A 27636-nucleotide genomic window follows, 5' to 3' on the forward strand; every position below is an offset into this window, starting at 1 on the left:
GTATGGAGATCGGAAGGAAAGGTGTCAAGAAACAGCTTTACAAACAGCATAACAAAGGAGAGGGAGCGTTTTCTTTGGGCTTTTCTTCACCCTCTCTGGCTTGCTTTCGCTGCCGCTGCTTCCCATTTGATTTTTTTCTTGACCGGTAGCACTTTTAGTCTTCTTAGTTCAAATAAGCCTCGATGGTCTGGTGGTTAGCATTTTGTCTGCTAACCCCGCTAACCCAAAGGACGGGGGATCGAGCCCCGTCGCGAGGTAATGAGATTTTTCGTTCTTATTCAGGTGTTCAGAATTCCTCATTTTCCATCAATTTCTCTTTAGGAGTAGATGGGAGGCGAATCCAGAAACTTCCGCTTTCAAAGCAAACAGCGTAACCATTAAGCCACGCCTGCTCCTATTTTTGTCGGTGATTTCGTGTTATAGAACTCGACGTGTTTAAAATGTACTGAAAATGTGTAATGCTGATTCTCAGTGTAAAAGTGTGCATGAAAACCGGGTTTAGATGATTTCTGCCTATTTTGAATTTAAAGTGTAGCATTACAGAAACCCAAAAGGTAAACAAAAACAATCATTTCGTAAAAAAGTTCAGAATCTCTCCGTCCCGGCAATGATCAAGAATCGGCTCTTTCTGCTGCTCATCACGAGCATCCTCATCGTGGAGACGGCCCACCAAAACACCAAGGACAAGGACGCGGCCTCCATAAACCAGTCGAACGAGTTCAATCCGCTTTCGCCGCTGGTCAAGTGTTCCTTCCTGTCGCTGGAGTTCATGGACTGCGACGAACCGGTGGACCACAAGGGCAACCACACGGCCCGGGATGAGCTGGGTCACGGGTGTGTCAAGTTCGGGGGCGTTTACTACGACGACGTCGAAACGACCAAGGTCAAGTGCGAGGTGTTCCAGAACATCGAGTGCTGGGGACCGCGGGAGTTTATGCGGGACGGGTTCCCGTGCGTCAAGTACACGGACCATTACTTTGTGACGACGCTGCTGTACAGCATTCTGTTGGGTTTTTTGGGCATGGACCGGTTCTGTTTGGGGCAAACGGGAACGGCGGTCGGGAAGCTGCTGACACTGGGCGGGATCGGCATCTGGTGGATCGTTGACATTGTGCTGCTGCTCACGAACAACCTGCTGCCGGAAGACGGGAGCAACTGGAACACGAAGGTTTAGGTGGGTTGTTAAGAGATATTAATATTACAGTCGAATCTCTGCTTGACGATCTTCTCGATCTCAGTATTACTCCATATGTCGATGATTTCTTCAGTCCCTTCAAACTCCATAATATTTTCAATCAAGTCTTCATTTTGTATCGTTCTGTAAACTGCCCACCATTTAAAAAGAACGGCAAATATCCACTTTTGGCAAAAACGAGATATTAGCACCAGGTGGTAGAGGATGTTCCAACGCATCTTCTGGAACAATAATTTCACTGAAATAGTGTTTAGACTTGGCTGCCGATGCGAAAAACCAAACGGCTAATATGCCACTCTTATGGATAATTGCCATGACGGAGATTTTGTGACACTAAAACGCGTTTTTCTCGGAAAACTTGATTTGTCATAATAGCCGAATTTTCAATTATGGGCAGTAAACTGATGCTCCTCTTTCTCGATGGTCCCATGGATATTGTATCGAGAAATTAAAAGTGCGTGAGTTAAACTTGTCGAAGTGCCATGGTAAACTTTACACCATCTGCACAGAAAGTTTAACTCCATGTTGCAGATTTGACAGCGTGATATCTAGAAATTAAAAAGAGAGATGTGAGCAGGTAACATGGAGTGAAACTTTCCCAGTTGTCATGGAAAACTTCACGACAGCTTGACAGAAAATTTATCTACATGTTGCACTTTTAATTTCTCGATAGATTTTTTGTCTGTGTTTTTTCTTTATCCAGGTTTTTAAGCGAAGATGGCGTTCGAATGGTGAACGTCCGAAATGTTAAAATCGCGCAGTAGCACCAACATTAGAAAAAAAAAAATTTGGCTGTCATGCCATGGCACACTTTTTTCGTAATGTTGGTATCACTGCGTGATTTTGGCATTTCTGGCATTCACCATTCGAACGCCATTTTAGCTTAAAAATCTGGATAGGTTTTTATTTTATTTTTGAGGTTTTTTTTGTTCAAATATTTTTTCCAAAATTGTTCAGATCAAATTAAACTTATTGAAATAATAATATTTAAAATTATTTCAGGGAATTTTCAAAAGCCACGCTTACTTACCAGCATCCGAAGTGGCTTCTGGAATACTTCTACTACATAATATGTAAATACAAAATGCTAGCTATATAAAAAAAAACTACGAAATAGCTTGTTTATGTTTAAACAAAAATTCACTGAGTTATGAATTGTTGAGCAGACTGCGATTTTAAAATTAGAAATAAATTTAAGTTAAATGAACTAATAAAACAAAAACAAAGTTTAGTTTTAATTTGCTTTTTATTACAAAAAATATACCGAACTATGTTACAATTCAACTTCTGTCTATTTCCTTTATTTCTGCTTCGTTATTCATCTCTGTTAGTTTCTGTGCAAAGTATATCCGATATCCAAGGACTTTGATGGGTCATTGTTTCGTATTAAAATTACTTTCTTATTTACAGCAATTGCTCTAAAGATCCGATAGATTTTAAACATTGTTCTGATCAAGTAGTTTCAAAATATAGTACCAATTGTGTTGTTAAAATTAAACGCTATTACAAGGAAAAAAGTCAAAACGTGCAAATCGCAAGTTTTTATTAATGCTTAAAACTAATTGTGGAAAGTGCGGTGGAAAATAAAGGTAATCTGTTTTTAATGGGATGAAAAATGCTATTCAGAATGCAAAAAAAAAGTTTAAATGGAAATGTAAGCCGAGTCAGCATAATTTTATGTTTTCTTCAAAAACAAGAAAGCAATTAAATTTATTATAAATTATAGTAAATAATAGTGGTGTAAATATAACTCCGAAAGTACGTAAAAATAAACTAGTTGGTTAGGTTAAGGAAAACAAAATAAAGTCACTGGTTTAGTTGTAAAAACTATACAATGGAAATTCTGTGCATCAGTTTGTACTGGGAGAAAAGGTAGCTAATGGTGCTAAAAAGTAGTACTGTTGTACGCAAGGATCCTGTGTCAAAATTGTTCGCGAAATTCGCCCTAATTAGTCAACAAACTATTCCTACAAAATAAACCAACTCTGTATGAACACGTGCTAGAGAGGTTCGCCATGTGTGAGTAGTTGGGTCCCCAGGTGCAAAACTGGACCTGCAAAGATAAATAAGAATTTGGTTTAAAGTCAAATCGCTTAAAACATTTTGATTGACTCAAGTCTCGTTCCCATCTTAAAAATTGGTCAAAGTTGGCTGATGAACATTTCGTTGAAAGATGGTAAAGTGACTAAATTGTAAACAATGCAGGCGAACTGTCAAAATTCTAACCTCAAAGCAAGCTTCCGCCGAGCATCGACTCGTAGCCGGATTCTGCCGTCGAGTACAAACTCTTGGAGCAGCACAGATCATCCTCCACGGGCACTGGTGGAACACACGGGGCGGCCATAATCACAGCTTCGTTCGTCAACAAATCCACCGACAGAACCTCGTCCGGGTCTTGTTCCGTCGCGGTTGGTAGCGACGGAGGCGTTTTTTCCTCCGCCAACAGCTCATCGGTTGACAGCCCGTACGCACAGCGTCGCATCCCCCGACGGAACGCCATCCGCTTCCGCATCGTCTCCTCGCCGTTCACATCCGGATACATCCGGCGAATGTTGTCCAGGAAACCTTCGTCGCAGTCGTCGTCTGCCACGCGTAGTCGCTGAACTCCGCTGACTGCTTCCGGTTCGCCGAATTGCGCTTCCTCTTCCGCGATCTGTCGTCGCTTTCGCTTCTTTCCCCGACCCGGCTTACCCTCGTCGAGCTGCGTGTTGTCACACGGTATCCGTTCGCCCATGCTCTCCATTTCCTGGTGGTGTCGCTTCCGGCTCAGCAGTCGCAGCTCGATGTCCTCCTTCTGGGTTAGCCGGCTCGGGTCCTGGTTCCGCGCCACAATCTCCACGTTGTTCGTGTTGGCCAGCATCAGCATCGACAGGAAGTACCGCGCCGTAAAGTCCTCCTGCTTCTGTTCCATGACCTGGGCAAAGTTGATCAGCTGCGGCGAAGACGGTTCCTCCGCCACTTCCGGTCCGAACGAGTTGATGATCTCCGTCCCGTAAGCGTGGATGTCAAAGTGGTTCCGCTTTTCCGATAATGCTAGGATAGGTTTCAACTTCCGGTGCCAATTGTTGACCTTCTCGATGAGTTCCTTTGCTTCCGTAACGCTCTTCAGGTACTTTTCACTGTTTAGGGCAGATTCCGGAGCCAGTAGAGGCCCCGCGGTAGATGGTTCATCGGGTTTCGCGGAAATAGCCGGCGTCTCCTCGGTTGAATCGCTCCTTCTCCTATCGCCACTGTTTTGATCGTCGGAAATGCCCGAATCGCGGGACATTGTTCGCGTCGGAGTGGACTCCTGCGAGCCGGGTTGGACCGTAGATTCCACTTCCGGTGCGACCGCCATGTCATTCGGCACTGATTCCTGTTTGGCGACATCATCGACAGGCTTTGGTTCGTCCAGTTCCGGATCGTCATTTTGAAAGCCGAAAAAGTCCAGTTCAGGAGTGGACGCACGGGACCCTATCGACGGCGCACCGTCGCTCGGTGGCGCTAAACTGTACAGACTCTTGCCGTGCGGACCGTCCAAAATCTCCGCAAACTCGTCAAAGCCGAGAAAGTCTGAAAAATAAATGAGAAATTAGGTCTATTCCCGTACTGCAGAATTCTGCAATTCTGCACAAAATCGGCAGCAGAGCGTTCCCGTACTTTTCTGCAACAAAAGTAACTTTTTTCTCAGGTAGAACTTCTGCAATGAGAGAGGCTGAAGTTGCAGCAAAACCGTTCCCGTACTTTTCTGCGAGCTCTCTCTTCTCTTTCGTGTTGAAAAGTAACTGCAAGTTGGTGTGAGTACACGCTTACATAAAATTGGCAAGTTGGGTTAAATCAAGCATTTTATTATTATGTAGTTGTAATAAATTTGATGATTTGAAGGGACGTTTGTATATTTGGAATTGATAGATTATGGGGTATTTTTATTAATGTCTGGTTTTATTGAGAACTAAATTTTATGTTAACGATTTCAGGCTTAGTTCATTAATGTGTTAATATAGTTGATAAGTAAATCCAGCATTACAGCACGGCTAATAACCCAACAAACAATTTGCATCATAAAAACAAAATGTTTTCATAAACTTTTAAAAGACACATTTCTTTTGAGTTTATTTTTTTTTAAATAAATATTTGTTTGAGAAATGATTTTTGATCTTAAATTGTTTTTGAACAGACTTAATATGTGTGTTAAAATAATAGGTAAATTTAATTGGCAAATAATAAATTGTACCTGTGACGGTGCTACCAAGTTGTATTCTTATATGAACCAAAATATTAAATGTATTTTGTTGAACTTTCAATGAAAGAATCATAAAAAAGGTATAAGACTGTACCAAACAAATAATAAATATAATTGATTATATGATTTGTAATTTGTTGTTTTATTGGGTACGATAACCTGTTAGTTAAACTATGTATCAAGTCAAGGAGGTATCCAGCCGGAAATGACCATGTTTTTTTTTGCTGAAACATAAGTTACGATGATTATACATCATATTATATATTATTTTAAATTTATTTAAATTTTATTAAAAAATATACGGTATACTTAAATTCTAGAATTCTTAAATTCTTAAATTCTTAAATTCTTAAATTCTTAAATTCTTAAATTCTTAAATTCTTAAATTCTTAAATTCTTAAATTCCTCAATTCTTAAATTCTTAAATGCCGCCATCTTGAATAATAAAAAATACACTTATTTTGGAATCATATTCTAGGTTAGAAATGCATATTTAGAGGATTTAGAGATTAGAAATTTTGTAAAGGTCTTCGGATAACAGAGTACAAACTGTATTTTTTTTAATAATTTGGTTTTAATTTTTTTTATTTGCAATTTTTTTTGAATTTTTTAACTGTAAATTTTGAATTTTTGATGTTCTGAACTCTTAAATATTCAAAATTTTGATTTTTTTTACTACGAATCCAAAATATTTGAATTTTTGAGGTCTGAACTTTAATATTTTTCAACCTTTTTTTTTTATTTTGATTTTTTGAAATTAAGCTTTTTTTAATTTTAAACATTTTTAATTACTTAATTTTGAATAATTTGAATTTTTTAAGCTTTGAATATGTGTTTTTTTTCTGAAATAAATATTTGCATTTTAAATTTCTCAAATACCTGATTTAATTTTTTTTTAGTTTCTCAATTAACACATATTAAAAACGAAGTTGACTTTATAGCTGTCGGCCACCATTGCTAGTACCAACCACTAGTGACTTCCTTTTTATCTACAAGGACTTCGCCGCCCTGGGCTCCTAAGTGTATGAAAGTATGGCACGGAGCGACGGCGCCGAATACCCATATTTACACAAAGAATTTTAGAGCGCCCGCCGCGGGATTCGAACCAGCGACCTCTGGATTATGAGTCCAGTGCGCGGTCCGATTGATCCACACGGGCGGGACAAATACTATTTTTTTTATATTTTCATTTAATATTTTCTTAATTTCCGAGTTTCTAAATTTATTTGTTTCCATATTTTTGAGTTTGTGATTCATTTACTTTCTAATATTTTTCAATTTTGCTGCGTCACCGTTGTTCTTCCATGTGACATCCATAATTTATTTATTTTATCCTGAATAAAAAATCCTTCAAATGGTCTGCTATCAAAACATATATCTATAATCCCTTCTATATTAAACCTTTGTTTGTCATTTTTTAATTATATTTGTTAAACGTACCTGCAACTCTAATTTCTATTTGTTTACCTAATGTAAAAGTTTTGAATTGTTTCTAATGTATAATTTCTACCTAAGCATAAGCATCTTTTAAATAAAATGTTGAGTTGCATAAAGAAAATGAGTCCCCGTACCTCTTTCAATCACAATTTTTTTTTATTCCGGTTTTTAAATAATTAAAAAAACTTTAATACCCAATTGTAGTAAATCCACTCAACTGTGTACAATATTGCAAAAAAAGTACTGGAACGCGCTACCCAGGCAAAAGTTTTGCGGCTTCTCTCCTTGCAGAACTTCTGCAAAAGAGAGAGATGAAGAGAGCGAGCTGAAAAGTACGGGAACGTGCTGCAAAAAAAGTGACTTATGCTGGCTGCAGAATTCTGCAGAAGTTGCAGAAATTTTGCAATTCTGCAGGTACGGGAATAGACCTATTGACGTTGGTTTTTTTAAGCCCCGCCCCTTTGTTTATGGTTTGCTCGAAGCCGCGGGTATAAAAGCATTGGCTTAGGAGAAAATCTCGTCATTCAGTCTCGAGCGCCCGAGCAGTGCAGATCTGCTAGCAGAAGGTTAAGTTCAAAGCCTGGTTGCAAATGTTTAGGGATAAATTTAGGATCCAACAATGGCTCTTGGATATTTCGACCATATGGTCTCTCTGACATCGGTTCCGGACAATCCGTTTCAACAAAATTGGTTCATCGTTCTTTTTTTTTTTTTTGGGAGGGTGGTCCAGCCGCACATCGTTGGTGTTGAAACCTCTAAACTGGTCCCTCGTCCTGTCACGTCCGTTAGTAGTCTTGTCGTACATTACAACTAGAATCAGATCTGCCAATGAATTAGTACACTTCGACCAAATAAACACTGACGCTGTATGGATCTGACTCTAGAATAAATGCACAGTTGTGTGTTATTCATAAGTCCAATTTATTCAATTATTTATTTAAGTCCAAATATTCATTTGCTAACTACTTTGGATTGAAAATCTAAATTTTAATCTAAAATCCTCTAAACTTAATGTTCAAAACTAAACGTTCCTTTAACTGTTGTAGTACTACTTCTATCGAAAAACAATAAAAAATTGTGAACTGATTTACAAATAGGATAGAAATCGCGATTTGAAAAAGAAATGACCATTTACGTCAAAAGATCGGCAGTTCCTCGATTCGCAACAATGGTCAATACACCCATAATCGGAAAACCGTTAGTTCAACAGATCAACGAATTTTGTCCGATATCATTACATTATTGATTGATCGAGACTCTATGGACAATTTGACATAAAAGAATGCCTAGTATTCTACATCAATCAAAGTTTATTGACAGCATTACTCTAACTTAACAATTGCAACTAAATTTATCATCAAATAGATTTGGAAAGCATACAGGTTTATTTTAAATGCTAATGCTAAGCAACAAATCAATTGTACTATCCTAAAGTCCCACCTAAATCCCACATTGTGATAGTGAAAAAGTCACAGAAGCAGCGGTGTCTTGTGCAATTGTGATATTTTCACTATCGGAGAACTACCTAATTCACGAAGACAGCTTATCGGTCAACGCTTAAGCCCTGGGGCTGCGACAAAGCGAGTTCTCGTAGCATGAAGTGGTGTCCATAGTGCTTATAAAAAAGAATGTATACCCAAATTTTAACTAATGCACTAGGATCAAATCATGCCCCTTGACTTTACAAGGCCCAGGGAACAAAATTGGTTCATCGTTCTTATTTTAATAATGCAATTAAAGTTTCTACAAATCTACTAAATTAGGCCGGATCCGATCCAGCGAACCTACCTTCCAACTCCGGCGTGCTGGGCCGCCTCACCCATTCCGGATTCTTCGGAGCTCGGTGGCTCAAGCTGTACAGCTTTAACGTAAAGATGTCCTTCCCTTTGGAGCTGCTCTTTCGCACCAACTACGAACAAATAAATCATTTTAGAATTTATTATCAAAAATTTAAAGACTACAACGGTTTAACTCACATCCATCTTCATCTTCTTGTACTCCATCGTCAGCGCAAATATCAGATGCTTGCGCAGGTGACACTCGGGAATCTTCAGCACGTTCAAGCTCAGCAGCGCCGGCTTCAGCGAGATGGTCGTTTTCGGCGCAGTCGTCGCGAGGACGGTTCCGGAGCAGAAGAACAGCGGCGTTTCCGGCGAGCACTCGCTCAACTTGTCCAGCGAGCAGGACCGCGACAGCAGAGATTCCCGATCGCCACCGATGCCCTCGTCGGCCGATTCCATGCTGAGCCGGGACTGGCTCAATTGCTGGGTCGGGTCGGATGGGACGGTTGACGGTGGCTGTTGGTTCTCGAGTGCCATCAGTTCCGGTTCTGGCGCGTCGCCGTGGATATCCGTCGTCTGGGATGATGGTTCTTGCTCGATGGCCGATTCCTGGCTAGAGTTGAGTTCGGGGGTTGTTTCTTGGCTGGGATTTGGCTCCGAATCCTCCGTCACAGCGTTGTCCAACCTGGACGATGATAGCACGTTCGAGAAAGAAACGTCCTCCGGAGGACCGTCGAGTTCAACGACAGGTTCCTCTTGAGAAGGTGGCGGAGGTTGGCCATTCATCAGCTTCCAGATGGGATCCTTCCGGAAATTGCTGCTCTTGGCCCGGTGCAGCTCGTTGTCAAAGTCCGAAGTGTCTTCAATCTCGATGCGGTACCGTTCGCGCAGATATTCCGGCGGAATGTACATCTTGAACTCGCGTGGCTTCAACGGAAACACCGGCTTCGGTGGCGTGCACTCATCCCGGTCTCGTTCGCCCTCCTGCTGTTCGTACAAATAGTCAATTACGTCGCACCGCTGGAAGAATCGCTTTAGGTCGTGTTCCGGACGGAGCGATCCTGTTCGCACATCGATAAAGTTCAGGAAGATCTGGAAGTCGTACCGCGTGCCGATCGTTTCGCCCGACTCCAGGTCCAGAATCTGGTTCTTTCTCGCGGCCGTATGGCTGGACATGATTGGCGGAATGTTGGCCTCATCCCGCAGCCTATTAAGAATCTCCTGTCGGCGTTGCTTCGTTGGCATGGTCCGCAGTTCATTGCACAGCTCCTGCATCAGCTGGAACTTGTTCCTCCGATCGATGCCGATTCGTTCGACCGGAGCCACCAACGACCCAAACGCGAGCGTCTTTCGATCCACGCAGGAAAACTCCAAATCGCTGAAACAATCCGACAACGATTGAGGCTGAAACCGGACAGCTCGCCTCCGTCCAACCGGTTTGTCCGCGGCTTGTTTCCCGCCATCCTCGTTGCCTTCGCGGGCCTTCTGGTCCTGGCCCATGTGCATGATTATGTCCTCCAGGTAGTCGACCTTGCGACCGTAAATCTGGGCGGCACTCATCACCAGCATGGCCGCCTCCGGGAAGTTGGTTTCCTCGCCATGGCGCCGCCCTTCGTACCGGTCCAGCCACTTTTGGATGTCAAAGTCGAAGCAGCGGTCGATTTTCTCAGAAACCTGATGGGGAAATTTGAAAATCATTTTATAAGGCTCGATTATTTTAAAAAATTACAAAAAAGTGGAATGGCCCACTGAAAAAAGTATGGTGAAAGATAAGTTCAGCTCAAAATGATTATTTTCTCGTCAGAGTGTACTGATGAAATGCCATAAATGCACTCAGCTTTGCAAATTGGTTCTGTCAAATTTGAAAACACTTATGATAGGTATTACATTTATTTATGAGCTTTACATTTTGCAGATGTCTCTAAACAGAAACATTTTGCTTTGAAAATCGTAAAAAATGATTAAAAAATAAATAAATCGTAATCTTCCAGTTATCATTTCCACGTGTCAATTTTCCCCAGTGCATGCAACTCACCTCCATAAACATGAGCGCTATTTCCTCGCGGGTCAAATCCTGATGTTCCCGGGGATCTTCCCTGGACCTCGATCCGCTAGAGAAGAGATTCCTCGCGGCGCTGACCCTCGGAACTGCCCCTCTGCCACCGCTCTCCGTTGACCTCTTTTTGCTGGGCGAAAGTTCAATCTCTTCATTCTGCTGCTGGCCACCTTCCCTCAGCCGTCTCAACTCCAATGTGTTTAGTTTTCTGCAACAAAATAAGGTGGGTTTTAACTCATTAAGGTCGGCAAAATCCGATCCCCCTCCAAATTGGGCAATAGTTTCTCAACCCGATTTTTCACGCCACTCCGGCCACCCACCGAGCAAGAGAAGGGAAAACAGCCCAACTTTCGGAGCATCAAAAACGACCCATCCCGAATCGGTTCCGGCCCGCATCCTACCTCTTCATATTGCTGGCACATTCGTGAACCGATTTCCGGCTTCAAAATTCACATTAAATCCATTTAAAACCCCAATTTTTTGTCCAATGTTTACTCTAGCACTCACGCAATAAAAACAAACTCGCGGACGCCATTTTTGTTTTCGTGAGTGCGTGAAGATTGAAAGGGGGGCCAGAAAGTTTGCTGATAAGTTTGTAGATGGTTTGGGGGAAAACTCGGCAAGCTGTCTGCAGAGAAGAATCAGAGTAGCTCTGTGAAAGAGTGTGTTCTTTGGGTCAGGATTCCTGACTATTTTTTTTTCTCATTTCTGTTAACTCTCTTTTTTACATGTGCTGAATATCTATCTCAAGAAATCCTCATCCTCATGCAATTATTCTAGACAGTTTTTCCTACTATAAAGTTTAAAAAAAAAAAAAAAAAAAGAGTTAAAAAATTGAAACTACGGGCCACGGTTTCAACATTTTTCGAACTATTTTGAAGAGGGGGCGACATAAACTTTGAAAAATATTAGCAACGGCTCGTGCGAGTTTCTTCAACACAACACTTTGACAGCTCTGAGTGCGGAACTAGCCCTCAATCGAACGTATCATAAGTGAAGTTTCTTTATAGTTTCGACCTATTTCGACCATTCTTCGTTCGGTTTTTGATTATGCGGGATCCCTTTCATTCAAATGAAAGTTTACATAAGGTGTGAGAGGGTTACACTCTTGTTTACAAAAGTTATTTGCCCTATAATGAAATGGAAGGCACGATTTGACGATTTTGCTGAAATGGCCAAAAAGTGTATCGTTCAAAAATGCCATAGAATAGTCTGTAGAATATCGGCTCTTCTGCAATACGCGGGCACGCCACCCAAACTGACATCACTGTTGCACCAACGTGGATCACGTTTTTGTCAAAATGATTTCACACGCTCATAAAGTTTTAGCACAGAGAGAGGTTTTAGCACGTTTTTTAAGATTAAATTATTATTGAAGAACAAAAAAAATTGATTTCGTCAATTTCTTTACATTTTTTTTTCAAGATATTTAAAACTTATCAACAAACCCCACACACAAGTTCATGATTTTGATCTGTTTTCCAGTTTTCCTCACATTTATTGAGAGTGTAGATAGCTGCCAACGTGGCACCCGTGGCACCAAATTTGGGTTAAAAAAATGTGCGGTGTCGTCAGGTTTGGACGGCCCGGGAACAAAATGGATTGCGACGATTGCGACCAAAATGCGGCAGCTTACACTGAAGATAAGAATTACACCAAAAAGTGTAGAATCCAACTATTTTCGCACAAGACCACGCTTGAACCACCGCTCCGTGTAAACAGCCCGGAACACATTTTCTGGATTCTGGGCAAAAACGCATCCAATGTGTAAATTTTTGATTTGGCGGTAGCCGCCTGGTGGCAAAAATGGGAAGCTGTCGACTAGCGGGAATATTGTGCTGCCACCTGTTGGTGAATAGATTGGACAAATTATTTCTTTCTTTTTGTGGCTTAAATTATAACATTAAAAAAATGTATTTATTGAGTTTTGTACACAAACTTTCTCATTTCTTATTCAATCACTTCACTCGACTCGACTTAACAAAATTGTTGACCTTTTACGCCTACGGCGTGCTAGTGTGAAGCATCTTCCGTTGGCGCTTTCTCCTGTACCCATACACGTTTTGGTACCATTCCCGCGGCGGATGGGGCATTGCTCGAGGCGCTCGAAGACTGTGAGATTGCGGCTATCGCCGTAGAACCGGCAAACGGATGTAAAGACCGTTGCGCTCCGAGTTACCCTTGTTCTTGAACAGCACGAGCGTGGCCGCTTGACCAGGTTAGATTCGACGACGACGGAGCAATTTTCGCCGACTTTTTCATGTTGGCCAAGGGTTAGGTTCTGTAAAATCATCATATAGCTCTCAATGCGCAGTGAGTTGTCGGAGCTGCCAGTGTTTAGTTGATGGGACTCCCGGTGACATTATTCGAGTTCTAGATTGATGTTGGTATCGGCGCTAGTGGTCTGGAGTTAGCAGTGTCCTTGACCGGTTCTTCCGGTCCAGTCTGCAAGGTTGACGCATTCCAACAAATAGAACACCCGTTACTCCGTACTCAGGCCCTCCTTCGTGGGCAGGTTCGTGTTGCTTTATCGAAGAAATTGATTCGTCGTTACGGCGTGGTCCTTCAACACCGCGTTCATGTCGCAATCCTAAAACGAAATCAACATCAGTGAGTTTAAAAAAAAGAAGTTCTAGAAAACCAACCTGCAGTTCCTTGAGCTTGTTGAGGGCCTTAATTATCATGGATCAGAATGGGCGGTGGTTTGGGCGCCAGCATCAAAAGTGATCTTATCTGGGACAAAACAGGACTACCGAAGCGTCGGTAACATTCTCCCGTTCGACTGAGCGATGCTTGAGACGCTCAAAGACTGCATAATTGCGGTTATCGTCGTAGAACCGGCCAAGCTGACCGTCGATTGGGTGGTTTGATCAGAAGGTTCGTTGGGACGATGGATTTTTACCGGATAGCCGATGCGCACACAAAGGCAGTCCGTTCCGTGAGGGTCGCTGCAGCGACCATTAGTATCGGTTCCAGCGGTGTCGTCGATTGCAGAAGAATGCTTGTCACGTGTGCCAGTTCTCCAACTACCGGTTTCGCTCACCCTTGTCGTCCAAGGACATCCAGCGGCCGTCCATTCAGCCGGAAGTGGGCTGCAGCAGCACCGATGCCCCAGGGAAATCAAAATGCAGGAACGGCGCATCTGGTTTGACCTGCTTCATAGTCACGGTTTATCGCGTATCGGAGACGCGTACGCCCAACCCGTTAGAGCGAAAAGGTCGTAGTACACCGGACTCGGTTGTCGTGGTCGGCACTGTTGGATGGAGAAAGTCAACACCTGGTTTGGTTTTGTGCGATTAGGTGATACTCACAGTATGTAATATAAATGCAATGTTGCGCGTAATGTCCGGGCAGTTGGCCACCGTTCTCCTCATTCGACACCCAGGGCTAATTCCAGACACTAAACTTTCTCGGCTGGACAGTGTACGCGTACTCTTCCTCCGGGGCGGTTGCACCCTGCAGGTTGGCAGGTTCCTCCTTTTCCGAGGACAGCGCTGGATCGCCGGTAGTGCCTAAAATAGTAGAAGGTTAAGATCGCCCAAAAACTATAAGAACACTTCCAACATCTCACCACTTCCATGAAGGCCAGCGCTGGCGGCTATCGCACTGGGATCACAGGCGCCGGGCAGCACCGATCCGTCCCGGCCCATGAACTTCCGGCGCCGACCATCGCTGAACCGCTGGTAGACGTCCCGCCGCGATCCTTTTGGATTTCGTGCCTTGGCTTCTTGTACTGCCGCTTCTCCTTCCGACTACTGCTGTGATTGTCCACAACCTGTCCGCCGGCGTCGCCCCGTGGTGCGACGAATACTGGTTCGAGTAGATTGGCGCGAACGCGGGACTTAAAGAAACAAGAGCGTTACAATCTGCGACGATCGCCGACCGGGGAACCAACCGTGACGCTTGGTCGCGTTCGAGGCGAACTCGGCCAGTATCTGGCCGGCAAAGTCGTGCGCCTGGTACCGCTTCTCGTACACTTCGATACTGAGGTGCAGCTGTTCGCTGTTGATCTTCTCCCGTCGCTTAATAATCTCCAGCAGGGTTACCGCTCGACTTAGGTCCCGCCCGGAAGAGTTGAAATAGAATGCATTGAGATAGCAGCTCTGAGTACCTAAACATCAGCTCCGACGAACTCACCTCAGCTTGGGCATCTTTCTCGTACGACGACTCATTTTTGCGGTTCTTCCTGGTTTGCGTTTCTTCGGTTCTCTGCCGGAATGCCAGGTACGGAATGAATCCGGAATGAGATCCGGGAGAGAATCTACGGCTGCGGAGTTTTCCGAGCAGTTGAGCGGAAAGATGTGGAGATGATGCGCAAGCGGGCAATGTTTGAGGGAATCCGGACGTACCAGGGCAACTTCCGGAAGATGATGGGCGTGTTCACGAATACACGTCAGAATAAACCGAAATATTCGACAAATTATGGCAGTCGGTTCCGATGGTAGTGATGCCATTTGAGCTGCAGCTGCACGGGGTAAACGCGCCTCCGGAGGTTCGAAAGGAAACAGTATTCCTAGCAGTGGCCGGAGGAGTTCCAATGATTTACTAATCGGCGTTGATCGGTTGTAGTTTGAGCAGAAATGTCATATAATAACTCTGTAAATTGAAGAAAATGTTGTAATACCTAGTTGATAAAAATCAAAATAATATTAAAGCTTACGAAAACTTTGCTAACACATGAAGACCGCATGCTTTTTTCACTGCTCATCTCAACGTCAAAGTCCGGGACTGGTGGCGACACCCACCGGCAACTTTGTCGAAGCAAGCGAAAAGGAGTTTACACATTGGATGGATTTTTGATCGAAAACCATCGCGATGTGTAAAATCCACACATCGATTTAAAAACAACCGGGTTTACACATTCAGTGTGTTGGATCGACACATTTTGGGCGTGATTTTTATCTTCAGTGTACTGTACTTTGACAGTTTCTGACAAACGTCATCCCTTGTGTTGTGTGTTGATTTTTGCCAACCCAAAATTTCTCGCAGGATTTGATGAGCAGAGTTACAAATTTGCGAATAATTTGATTTTCTTTGTTAAAATTTGAACGGAGTAGTGAAAAGTGGTGCATTTGTCGTCGATATATCTAATGAAAAATTAACTCAAAACCATGCATTTGAGGGTATTAGGCTAGGATACTCTATCGTAGATTTTCCCTCCAGCGACGTCGTGAATGACGTGGAAGATCTTTTGAGACCATTCTGTTTCGTTTGTGGAACCGGAATCTATCCTACTTTTATCCTTAATACAAAACGGTCCCTGACTGTAGTTCAAAATGTTTGAAATAAGCGACACCCAAAGTATGATACTCATTTATTAATGGCAATTAAGTCGGATTAATGCGGATGTTTATTTTTAGAAATCGGCGTCGGCTTGGCCGGATTCGGAGTGGCCTTCCTGTTTCTTGGAGTTCTGCTACTGTTCGACAAGGGTCTGCTGGCAATTGGCAATGTGAGTTGAGCACAACCTTGCTCCTTACCGTTTTTTTTTCGTCGTAACTTGAATTTCGATCTTCTCCAGATTCTCTTCATTTGCGGTTTGGCCTGTGTGATCGGGTTGGAGCGAACGTTCCGGTTCTTTTTCCAGAAGCACAAGGTCAAGGCGTCGATTGCATTCTTCGGCGGAATCTTGATCGTACTGCTGGGCTTTCCGCTGATCGGAATGCTCATCGAAACGTACGGTTTCATCCTGCTGTTTAGTGGATTCTTCCCGGTGGCCATTAACTTCCTGCGGAGGGTACCGATCCTGGGTAACTTCCTCAACATGCCCGGTGTGAGCAAGGTTAGTTGAATGGTTGAAGAAAATTGCATCAGAATAACAATTTTCATGTATATTTATTTTTCTTCAATAGGTCGTCGACAAACTGGCGGGCGACTCGAACCGGACAACGGTATGATAGCAATAAGGACCCACCTCCCCCCACAATAGACACGTAAAGTAGGGCGTGCTATTCACATTCACATGTGCGCAGTTTATAAGAAAAAAAAAGGAAGGAAACATCTAACGAATCAATCACGCTCCGTGCCCGGGTTTGTTCCGCCGCAGCTAATGCTAAATCGTGTCGCGAAGTACCAAAAAATCTTGAATAACTATTTTAAACATTTTTCTGTAGCTGCGAAGAAATGAAGGCAACAATCCAGAGCGAATGAGTAAGATGTCCGCGAGCCTCCCTCCCCTCCCCTTTAAGTGTGGTCTCTGAATGTGTATTTATTTACTCTTAGAACTACTTACAAAAAATAAATTACATGAGGGCATCTTTAGCACGTGTGCGTGTGTAGTTATGCTAAACAAAAACGAAAGAGTAGAGTGTAACGAGACGAAGAGATTTGGAAAAAGAATAAAAGTTCTAGTGTGTAATGTATTAAATGTATTTTTTAAAGTTTGCTTTTTATCCGTTCACATTAAAGACAAAAACATGGTTGTAAATGGTCGGAATCGGAGTGCGTTGGTTGATTGGTTAGAAAGAATCTCCCTTGGTGGTTGGGTTTGCTGGTGGTGGAGTTTTTGTGTTTTTGTTTTTGTCAAAGTGCTTATGAGCCCTTGAGCAATTGTCTACGAAATCGACCGATTTCAACCATTTTTATTTTATTTTTTGATTTGGCTCAAACTTTGTGGGGGCCTTCCCTATGAACAAAGAAGCTATTTTGTGCCATTTGTTCACCAATACAAGTCTCCATACAATTTTGGCAGCTGTCCATACAAAAATAGTACGTAAATATTCATACATTTGTAACTATTGAGTGAATGTTCTGATCGATTTGGTGTCTTCGGCAAAGTTGTAGGTATTGTTGAGGACTATTGAGAAAAAATAGGTACACGGAAAAAATGACGATTTTTTATTAACTTTTTTTTACAAATCTCATTTTTTTATGTTTTAGGGGACAAAAATCCGCAATTTTTGAGCCATAGAGAAGTATGGTCAAAAAATCTGCCGCTGAGTTATGATTTTTTGAAAAATAGTATTTGTGGATAAAATTAAAATTCTATGCAAAAAAAAAAAATATATAAAAAAAATTTATGTAAAATTGTAAAATTTAATTTGCAATCAAATAGTACTTTACAGATTTTTTGATAAAGGGCACCGTTTTCAAGATATAGCCACCGAAAGTTTGATTTTAGCGAAATATTTGCAGTTTTTCGATTTTTAAAAATAATTTCTAATTTTTTTTTTTAATATTTCAGAAAATTTGCTATAAAATTGCAGGCCAAGTATTGATACCTAAGAGCATGGAATGGCACTGACCTTGTTGCGTGCTGTTCGGTTGACATCCAATTAAGGAACATCCTGGAAGGAGCGCAACTAACAACATCCGTAGTTCTGTTAGATCATCCGAATTATCTTGATCAGAACAGTATAGCTCTGGTTCCTTGCAAGTGTCCTATTTTCTTACCTCCACGTTGGCTTGGTTTTCATGATGACCTAGCTGGTGGGCTGTGGAAACGGCTCGTATACCTTTGACCACCGCGGGTCAGAATCGAGACGGCTAAAAGAAAGGGACAATGTGGGAAAGGGAAGTAATTTGTGATTGTAGACGGTATTGTTTTGATTTGCAGTATGTTGAGTCAACTGCTGTGGATGTACCTGAAACATCGCACAACGGTGTTTCTCTTCTCATCTTTCTCAGCTACCATCTATCTCCTATTTTTATTTTGCTCTACTGATTCGCACTTCACCACTAATTCTTCTGTTTACCATTTGGTTTTGATTTTATTAACTCTTGATTCTCTAAACTCTTAACGCTTTTCATTTATATAACTTAACATCAATAACATTTTTATATTTGACTAACTAATACTACTGTAACAAACTGTCAGTTTTCCCTTTATTTGGTAGCAATGTCAATTCTGTTTATCATTTGCCTTTTCTTCATATATCTATTTGAATGATTTTATCTGACCTATAAGTTGTCCGTAATACAATCTAAGATAACCTCTATTTATAAACTATTATTTATTTCTACATCTACTACATAAATCACTATATTTCTTTTACTGACCGATTCTTAGCGAAGCTACACCAAAATGTCACATTTTTCAATTTTCAATGTGATTTTTTATATGAAAGATTTCATTTTTATTATGATTCAATAATTGCAATGTGCTTTAAATGCGTTTTCTTACCTCAAAAGCTAAAAATATTGACCAAATATGGTCTGCAAGCCATTGAATGGGAAAGGAGTTTTTTCATAAATCTGCTCCTTTCGTTGTCCCGTCACGAAAAGAAATGGCTGGCAAAAACTCAAATTTCAACCAATTCGTTCAGTTCAAGGAGCAAAAGATTCGTTTTTTAATTTGTGATAATGTGTAGAAGAGCAAAAGTTTTTAAAAATCAAACTTGCAAAACTGTAGCGATTTTTGTAGTGTGCCTTTTAAAAGTTCAGTTTTACGATGTTGTCCCGTCACGCTACATGTTTATTTCAGGGGAAGCACAGGTACTATATGGTTTATTCCGCATGATATTTCTTTGTAGGAAAATCAATTATCTTTCCAAATATGTAATAACATTGGGGGGTTTCTTCTTTTATTTTGCCACTACAGCCAAAACGCTGGAAAAAACTTGGGATTTTTTTTAAAAGGAGCCGAAGAATCGGTCTACTACCTATTGATTATTTACATAGTATATTTCTTTTACTGTTCATTGTTGTGAATCTTCACCTTTTTCTTGAGCAAGTGAGGTTCGAGCCCTTACTCAATTTATGGAATGATTAAAGGATTGACACAAATATTACTATTGTACTTTTGAAAAACTTTGATAACATGCATACGACCAAAATATTGTAACAAAACACAGCTACAAAAGAAAATGCAACAGAAAAACACGACTCAACACTAGGAAAGATTTCAGGAGAAAACAATACACAGTAAAATAACAACTAGTTTTTGAATTCAAACTAAAAATAAAACAGTTTTTGCTTTAATGAAAGTTAAATGGTTAGGCGCTTATACTTACATCAAACACTACGCAATGTAGGGGCAGTGGGGGCAGAATGGACCATGGGGGCAGAATGGGCCACCCTTGGTTTTGGGCTTTAGAATGGATTTAGACCAACTGAAAGGCAAGGGTCTTATAAAGGACGTCAAATAACATGACCATTTGAAAACGACGTTTGAATTCCTAGTATTTTTAGGATTACGAGCAAAAATGTAAATTTATTGAAAAACCACGCAAATGTAGTTTATTTCGAGGTTCTTAAATAAGCTTTCTCGAAAGTTAGATTGTTTGAAAAAGTTTGTTCAATGTTTATAATGTTACCAGGAGCTATTACAAAGGTAATCAAACAACAACGGAACCTTCAAATCATTTAGAGGCTTGGTGGTGGAAGTGTTAAATTAAAATCCACTTGGGGGCAGAATGGACCACCCTTTTCCTGCCTTATAAAAACAATCAAAGGTTGTGAAATTTGAGCTTAATGGATTATTTCACTCCTGGTAGCTTCAAAAATCACGTTTAATGCAACATTAGTTGATTTTTTAATTGTTTTGACGCTTATTTGTAAAAATAGACAATATTTTCAAAAATGTTTGTTTTGTTAAGTGACTATTTTTATAAAAGTGATCAAACTTCATGGAAACTATGTTGGAAAGGTTGCTTAAGTCATTTCTTATCACCCTTCTACGTTGTATTAGACGAAATATTTCGACATATTTACACTATTTTCGAAAAATGTTTGTTTTGTTAAGTGACTATTTTTATAAAAGTTGTCAAACTTCATGGAAACTATGTTGGAAAGGTTACTTAAGTCATTTCTTATCACCCTTCGACGTTGTATTAGACGAAATAGCATGTTTTCTAAGGTGGCCCATTCTGCCCCGTACCCTGGAAAAAGTAGTCGAAAAACACATTTTTTGCAATTCCGTCGTGAAACTACTTACTTTTCCTGTCATTCTTGAACGACGAAATAGCCTACTTTTCTGTACCAAAAATAACAGAATCGCTTTTACACTTTTCAAAATAAATGCTGAAAAGTTCTACTTTTCAGCACTGAAATGGGTGCTGAAAAGTTCAACTTGTTTCGAAAAGTAACACTTTTCAACATTTTTTTGATTTAAACGATTTATTTATGAAAATTTGACTTAAAATTTCACTCAATAGGTGTTTTTTGGAATTGCAAAAAATGTTGTATGGAACTCGTTGCAAAACTTGATTTTTTCAGCACTCTTCGTATTTATCCAACTCGGTGAACCTCGTTGGATAAATGTACGACTCGTGCTGAAAAAATCCTCTTTTTGCAACTTGTTGCATAAACTACTATTTTTAAATTGCATCAAAAATAGTTTTAAGCTGAAATTTTTTATCAACCAAGTATACAACATTGAAGGGAACATCCCAAAGCATAAACCTACTACACTGGATTCATAAATTTGTAAGTTGTTGTAAGGTTTTCGGTACATTTTACTTAGGCGGACCATTCTGCCCTCCCTGCCCCTACCACCCCCGGCCGAGTTAAAATGCGTAACCGGAAAAGAAGGTGTGCATGCCTGGCACGAACACTCAAAGCGTGTTCTAGCGTGTTGCTCGTACTGACTCAGAGCAAGGGTGAGATGTAGGTGTAAGGGCAGTGCGTGTTCTTCGGGAACCTGGTGCATAAGATCGGTCAAGGCCCGTTCTTACACCGAAAATTGCGAATTGCGAATTCAGAAAATTTGCTATAAAATTGTCTAAGAGACATTGAAGATTGGACCTCTGGTTGCTGAGATACAGCGGCTTAACGAAAAAGAAACATGAAAATTTATGTTTTCTATTGGTACGTTCGATTGAAGAGCCGCACTCGTCGGTGCCAGTTTTGGTTCAATCGAACGTCATTTGTCAGTGTGCGTGGAACTCGAGTGCGGCACTAGAGTTTCAGTTCCAAGATGGCGGCGAAACTCGTGCGGAACTAGCGCGAGTTTCTTCAAAAAAACACTTTGACAGCTCTGAGTGCGGCACAAAAATTAGGTTAAAATTTTTTGCGACCAATATAACGTTTTTTTCGAAAAAATCAGTATTGTTTCAAAAATTCATAACTCGGTCAAAGTTGCACAAGTTGTCGCGAACGGTTCATCTACTTCGCAGCCAATCGTGGCATTGGGTGCTTCAAGTGCGAACAACCAAGAAGGAAAAGGCCAAAATGGATTAGATGAACTGAACAAGAAGACTGATAAGGAAAAGAAAACCATCGTGGAAGAGAAGCAAGGGAATCCGAATTTATTAGTAGCTTTGCATAAGCCAAACAATGGTTCAGGAGCTAGTAGTAGTACTGGTACAAGTAGTACTGCTGAAGATTACGAGAGGCCATGGCCTAAATACCGATAAAATGTAAATGTTAATTTATGAATGATTAAAATAAATGAAAAAAAAAAGATTTTTTGCCCGTTCTAGGAATTTCTGAAAAGTTGCCATTTTGGGGAAATAAAAAAAAAATGAAAATTGTGTTTTTTTTTTTGCAATTTTGTTTACCGTGTATCATTTTTTTCAGTGTAGTCCTTATCCATACCTACAGCTTTGCCGAAGAATCCAAATCGATCATAAAAATCCATCAAAAGATACAGATTTTTGAATTTTAATACATAATTTTTGGTATGGGCAGCTGCCAAATTTGTATGGAAAAATACCGAAGGCACCAAAAAAGTTTCAGCCAGATTAAAAAATGCGGAAAAAAAAATCGAATGACCAAAATCTCAGAGAATTGCTCTGGCATTTTATTTAGAAGATTTTTCTAAAAAGGTGATCGATATTTTGTATAATTTGAGTATAATGTTGCTAAAGTTAATAGTAATGATGAAACATAATGTAAAAATATTGTAATATAACTTTTCTGCCTGTCTGACAAAAATATTGACCGTTAAAATGCTTTTTGGTGATTTTTTGGAAATATTTAGAAAAAATTGTAAAACTGGTGGAATTTCAGGAAAATTATTTTCTTTATGAAGTGATGACTCTAATAATTTGTTTCGTCGATAATACACACTTGCACCCAAAACCTCTTTAACGCAAATGTACCGATGTTTTACTTCCCCATCCGATAGAAGGCCAGTAGGATAAGGCGGGAATCGAACCCGCGCCCCATAGCAACTTAGGGATCGGCAGCCGAAGCCGCTAACCACCGCGCCACGAGGCCCTCAATACACACTTGATACACACTTAAAACATTCCCAATAAATTAAACCTAATTTAAATCAACTTTTCAAAAGAGCAGCACTAGGCAGAAACAATGGAGCGCTGAAAGAAAAAAGAACTCAGCTGATAAAAGAAATTGCGTGGACTCCAGTGCGTTCTCGTCGGACCAGAATAGACCTGGGAAATATTTTTGTAAATTGCTTGTAAAAGGAATACGATGACTTTAAGTAAAAGTCAAATTTAACAGAAACGTTTACAAAAAGCTGCTCTATTGGTTGGAGTCAGATATGGAATAATCGCAAAAAAAAAAAACAATTTCGCTAGCTCCCGAAATTCTTTAACAAAATCAATCTGCTGATGATTTTTTGTGAATTTCCTTGTCAGTACCACTTAAAAATAATTATTTCCCTTTGTTTACACACATTGCCCATCTACAAAATGAGACAGGTCGTTTTTCGACGTGTGACGTTACACTTGCAAGTGCAGTAGTGAATAAGATGTTCCTCCGGATAATCAAGATGATGATTTTTTTAGATTTCTTTTACCGATTTTTCTTGCGCGAGAGAGGAGAGCCATGCTCCCTTCGGATTTTTTCTCTTGATGAACGTCCAATGATCTTCTTTTGATGATGATTATTCCATCGCTGGTTGGAGTACTTGGTTTTAGTGAATTTTAAGTCAAAGTCAACTGTCACTTTTTACACGGCGCTCACGCACACTATCAAAACAAACGTTTGATAGTGTGTGTGAACTCTGTGTAAAAGGGGTGTCAAACTAAAAAGTGACCCCGTTCGTTGACAACGAAGTTGGTGTCAAACCATCGGGGTTTGTGTGTACTCCAGATTTTCCAGCATCATTCAGTCATGACCGTTTAGTAGGATGGGAATTGTTTTTTGGGTAATTGGTGAGACAGTTTGTGTTTGCTTTGAAAAGCTAGAGATGCAGCGCTTGGGCTAATTGGTAGAATTTTTAATGCCAGGTTGGTTTTCAATAAATAAATAAAAATAAGTTTAGTACCTTTATTCTAGGACACACATTTCGAGTAAAGTGGATATATCCTGCAAAAGTTCAACGCATACCAGAGCATTTGTGTTGGTAAGGTATCGTTTTATTTAGAATAAATTAAGTTCGTACGATTATATGTCGGCAATATTTGTTTGATTTTTATACTAAAACTATCCGAAAGGCAACATATTGCTTACAACTAGATACTGAAATTACTTTTAAAATCGTTTGATGCTCGTCAGTCGGTCGTCGTCAGCCTTATTCTAGTTGGGTGTTTCGGTTTGGGATTTGGGAACGGTTTGGTAAATAATTGATTGCTACAAGTGGATAAGGTTTTTTTTTTCTCATTTGTTTCGTTATCTCAGGTATTTTAATATACACTTTTCTGTTTGTTTTTTTCGCTTAAGTTAAAACTTTGTACATTAGTTCTGCTTTAGGTTTCGCTGCATCACTTGGATCTTTGGTTTATTTTGTGTGTACAAAACGTTCGAACACAACACTTCGCACTTTAAGGAACATTTGAAATCGTTTTATAGGTTAGAGAGAGAGACAGAGTAGGGAAACGGAGTCAGGGATAGAGGGGAAGTATGGGAACGGCGCTTGGGAGGAATCAAAAGGAAGAGCAGGGAGGAATAGTGGGACACATTGACGGGAAGGAATAAAACGCATTAAAAGCAAATGATAGGTTTCGAGGTGGGAAGATGAAGGAGTTTACAGGAACTTCTTGATTTCATCGTACAACACCAGTACGAAGGCACCGCCGGTACCACGGAGGACGTTCGAGAAGGCACCCTTGAAGAAGGCGCCGGTGCCCTCCTGTTTGGCGATGGTGCCCCAGCAGTGCAGCGTGCTCTTGTAGATGATCTCGGACTTGGCACGACCGGACTGCATCATCATGCGACGACGCACGGTGTCGAACGGATAGGACACGATACCGGCAACGGTGGTGACACACTATGGGCGAGAGAGAAAAACGTGGTTGGGGAACGTGTTTCAATCAGGAACATTTTAAGATACTAACCTGAGCGATGGCCCAGCTGACGTACCACGGGGTGGTCTTGGGATTGGGCAGCATGCCGCGGGCAGTGTCGTAGAAGCCGAAGTAAGCGGCACGGTAGATGATGATACCCTGGACGGACACTCCGAAGCCACGGTACATACCGCCGATACCGTCAGACTTGAAGATCTTGCTCAGACAATCGCCCAGACCCTTGAACTCACGCTCGCCGCCACTTTTGCCGACATCGGCGGCCAGACTGGAAAGGTACATGAAGAAGCCATTAGAACACATGTACATGTCCGCCTCCAAAACGGGACCTACCGGGTACGGGCGAAATCGAGCGGGTAGACGAAGCACAGCGAGGTGGCTCCAGCCATACCACCGGAGGCCAGGTTACCGATAAAGTAACGCATAAACTGCTGGTTCTTGTCGACACCGCCGAGGAAGACCTGCTTGTACTTGTCCTTGAAGGCAAAGTTAAGGGCCTGGGTCGGGAAGTACCGGATGACGTTGGCCATGTTACCACGCCAGTACGCACCGAAGCCCTGCTCCCTCGGGATGCGCACGAAGCAGTCGACCATGCCCTTGTAGCGGTCCGCCTCGGCGATCTGCTTCGAGATGTGCTGGACCTGGAGCAGCAGCTTGACACGCTCGATCGGAGCCACAGCGGTCTTGGAGATGGCCGCGGAGACGCCACCGGCGGCGAAATCCTTCATGAAGGCAACGGGATCGGCGAGCGACATGGTGGCGGCGGATCAAGCTCTGGAACGGGGGACGAGACGTGCAAAGCACATGGTACCGTTAACCGGGGTGATTTTTGTACGGTTTATTAACCCTCGGATGCCCAATTTATTCTCGTAAATTTTATGATCCCCGTGTTTGGGTAATCACTTTGGGCAACTTTACTTTACTTCTTATTTTTTTCATTTTAAATAATTTTTAACAGAATTAACTTGTTTATTTCTGATGGTATTTGGCCTTTACTACAACCTCAAATCAGTATTTTTGAAAGTTTAGTTTTATTATTCCATATTTTCCAGTCAATTTATAACTTTGTTGCTTGCTTTTCTTCTTTTCTTCTGTAATACGGTTTGCTAGGCCAATGGAAATGTAGAGAACAGTTTGTAGAACAAGTTCCCTAAAAAAGTATGAGTTTTGGTAAGCACAATGCACAATTTTGTAAAATAAAAATTAATTTGCTTCAAAATTTCTGGATGTACCTAATTCTCTTCCACCTGCATCCTTTTGTTTTTGTTAGTGTGCATAATTTTAAAACAAGGATATTTTTAAATATTTATTTGCAATCAATCTCAACATACCAGAAACAAATAAAATCGATCAACAAAGTGACGCGTAGATTTTTTTTCAGAGATACATGTGTGTATGTTTGTAAATTTTTGTTGTGATGCAAAACGGTCATATAAAACTCAATGGATACGTAAGTGAATACTTCCTTTCAAAAATCTTTTTTTCTCACTTAAAAAGCAAAATAAATCAACGACCACCACCAAACCAACGAACCGAAGTCTAAGATTTTCAAAAGTAAATTCACAAGCCAACCAATTAATTTAAATACATAAATAAAAAATTATTTAGAAATTAATCATTCAGTTTCATTTGACCTTGTTGTCATTTGAAATGCCTGTTGAGCTTTGAATAATTCTAGATTAAATTTTCAAAACAACCTATCCCTCATGGGTTTCCTATGCAGATAGGACCTTTTGAAAATTTAATCGAGAATTCTACTTTTCAAATATTATTCACTAATCACTTCAAGCAAAGCTCAGTCAGTGTCATAGCACTTGTTGATTGATGTTAACATCACGCAATTTGTGACAGTAATTTAAACTTCCGTCTTCCCTTACAACCACTAGATTTAACCCATCCGGCTGTTAGCTAATGACTTCCTCTAATTTTAATTGCTAATTATGCAACGCTGTCGAAAAGTCACATTGTTCATTATGCAACGGATTTGCGCCTTCGAAATTGATCTTGTCTTGTCTGTTTGAACCACATTTGCATTGTCTGCTGCACTCTGGCTTTGTTGTATCAGCTGTGTTTAAATTTAAACTGTTTGTAGTTTGAAATATTGTTCAAATTAGATGTCTGCAATTTTGTTTGCATTATATTTGCAAGTTTTGATCATGTTCAGGCAGCTATTTGGTTTCGTTTCCCAATCACTATCTCTTTGTTCACTTGTTATGCAATCATTGCTCACGTTCTCGAAAATCAGCTCCAAAATTTCCTTTTATCACTTTAAACTACTAATTGATCACTTTTCCACCCCATCCTTACCTTTTATCAAGGAGTTAAGGTTGGAGTTGAACTCCGGCTGCTGCTGCTGCTGCTACTTGCGAAAGTAGTAGGCGATGGTCGGCACAAAATCCCGGCAACGGTTGCTAGGATTAGGGCTGTGAGAGTTGCGTCTTTCCTGGGAGATTGCGAGACAGCAAGTAACGGCTGATCGCGGATTTATTGATAGGGTATAGGCCCTTGGGGGAGGGACGAGTCGCGGATCGGTTCTCTCACGACCTTCGCCTGATTTTCGGCACGATCGGCGGCGAGCGAATGCGCCGAATCGTGCCGAATTCGTGCGTGATCGTGACACTGCACTGCACTGCTGCAGCTGCTTAGCATCATTGGTTCAAAGTGTGCCATGGCGACAGTGACCGCCACAAGGACGGGCGGGGATCGGTTCGCGGAAAGGGAAAGGGGGTGGTGTTTTGGGTTTGGAGTGCAAGTTCGTTGGCCACTTCCGAGATTTGTTTTTTTTAAGCTCTTGTTTCCTGTTCGTATTTTTAGTGATCATTGTGTCACGGGGAGGTATGCAGTTTAAACCCTTT

At 41.1% G+C, this 27636-nt stretch overlaps 4 protein-coding genes and 1 long non-coding RNA gene across 6 annotated transcripts; 2 read left to right on the top strand and 3 right to left on the bottom strand.

Moving 5' to 3' along the window:
• Positions 1-515: 515 nt before the first annotated feature.
• On the top strand, positions 516-16142 carry LOC120431093 (TM2 domain-containing protein CG11103). 2 transcript variants are annotated; one of them, XM_052706457.1, is made up of 2 exons: positions 516-1174; positions 16052-16142. In XM_052706457.1, exon 1 carries the CDS (start codon positions 608-610, stop codon positions 1172-1174), a length of 567 nt encoding a protein of 188 aa, XP_052562417.1. In that variant the 5' UTR covers positions 516-607; the 3' UTR covers positions 16052-16142. The 2 variants fall into 2 exon arrangements, with proteins under 2 accessions (XP_052562417.1, XP_039452185.1); XM_039596251.2 differs by lacking the exon at positions 16052-16142 and adding an exon at positions 2198-2426 and having other exon boundaries at positions 519-1174.
• On the bottom strand, positions 2423-11251 carry LOC120431089 (uncharacterized). Its single transcript, XM_039596245.2, has 6 exons — positions 11093-11251; positions 10671-10899; positions 8831-10309; positions 8643-8763; positions 3422-4747; positions 2423-3248 (listed from the first exon to the last, which is right to left on the bottom strand). The coding sequence occupies exons 1-5, from the start codon at positions 11098-11100 to the stop codon at positions 3423-3425; spliced, it is 3162 nt and encodes a 1053-aa protein (XP_039452179.1). The 5' UTR covers positions 11101-11251; the 3' UTR covers positions 2423-3248; position 3422.
• On the bottom strand, positions 12222-15480 carry LOC120431085 (uncharacterized). Its single transcript, XR_008211835.1, has 4 exons — positions 14263-15480; positions 14003-14203; positions 13337-13944; positions 12222-13281 (listed from the first exon to the last, which is right to left on the bottom strand). It is a non-coding gene; the product is annotated as an uncharacterized LOC120431085 (long non-coding RNA).
• On the top strand, positions 15673-24395 carry LOC120431084 (vesicle transport protein GOT1B). The gene is made up of 5 exons (XM_039596240.2): positions 15673-15992; positions 16052-16143; positions 16213-16473; positions 16544-16582; positions 23817-24395. The coding sequence occupies exons 1-5, from the start codon at positions 15968-15970 to the stop codon at positions 23832-23834; spliced, it is 435 nt and encodes a 144-aa protein (XP_039452174.1). The 5' UTR covers positions 15673-15967; the 3' UTR covers positions 23835-24395.
• Positions 24122-27251, bottom strand: LOC120431083 (ADP,ATP carrier protein 2). Its single transcript, XM_039596239.2, has 4 exons — positions 27089-27251; positions 25115-25555; positions 24815-25049; positions 24122-24747 (listed from the first exon to the last, which is right to left on the bottom strand). Exons 2-4 carry the CDS (start codon positions 25534-25536, stop codon positions 24505-24507), a joined length of 900 nt encoding a protein of 299 aa, XP_039452173.1. The 5' UTR covers positions 25537-25555; positions 27089-27251; the 3' UTR covers positions 24122-24504.
• Positions 27252-27636: the final 385 nt, after the last annotated feature.

Source organism: Culex pipiens, chromosome 1 (assembly GCF_016801865.2).
Source record: "Culex pipiens pallens isolate TS chromosome 1, TS_CPP_V2, whole genome shotgun sequence".
NCBI lineage: Eukaryota > Metazoa > Arthropoda > Insecta > Diptera > Culicidae > Culex > Culex pipiens.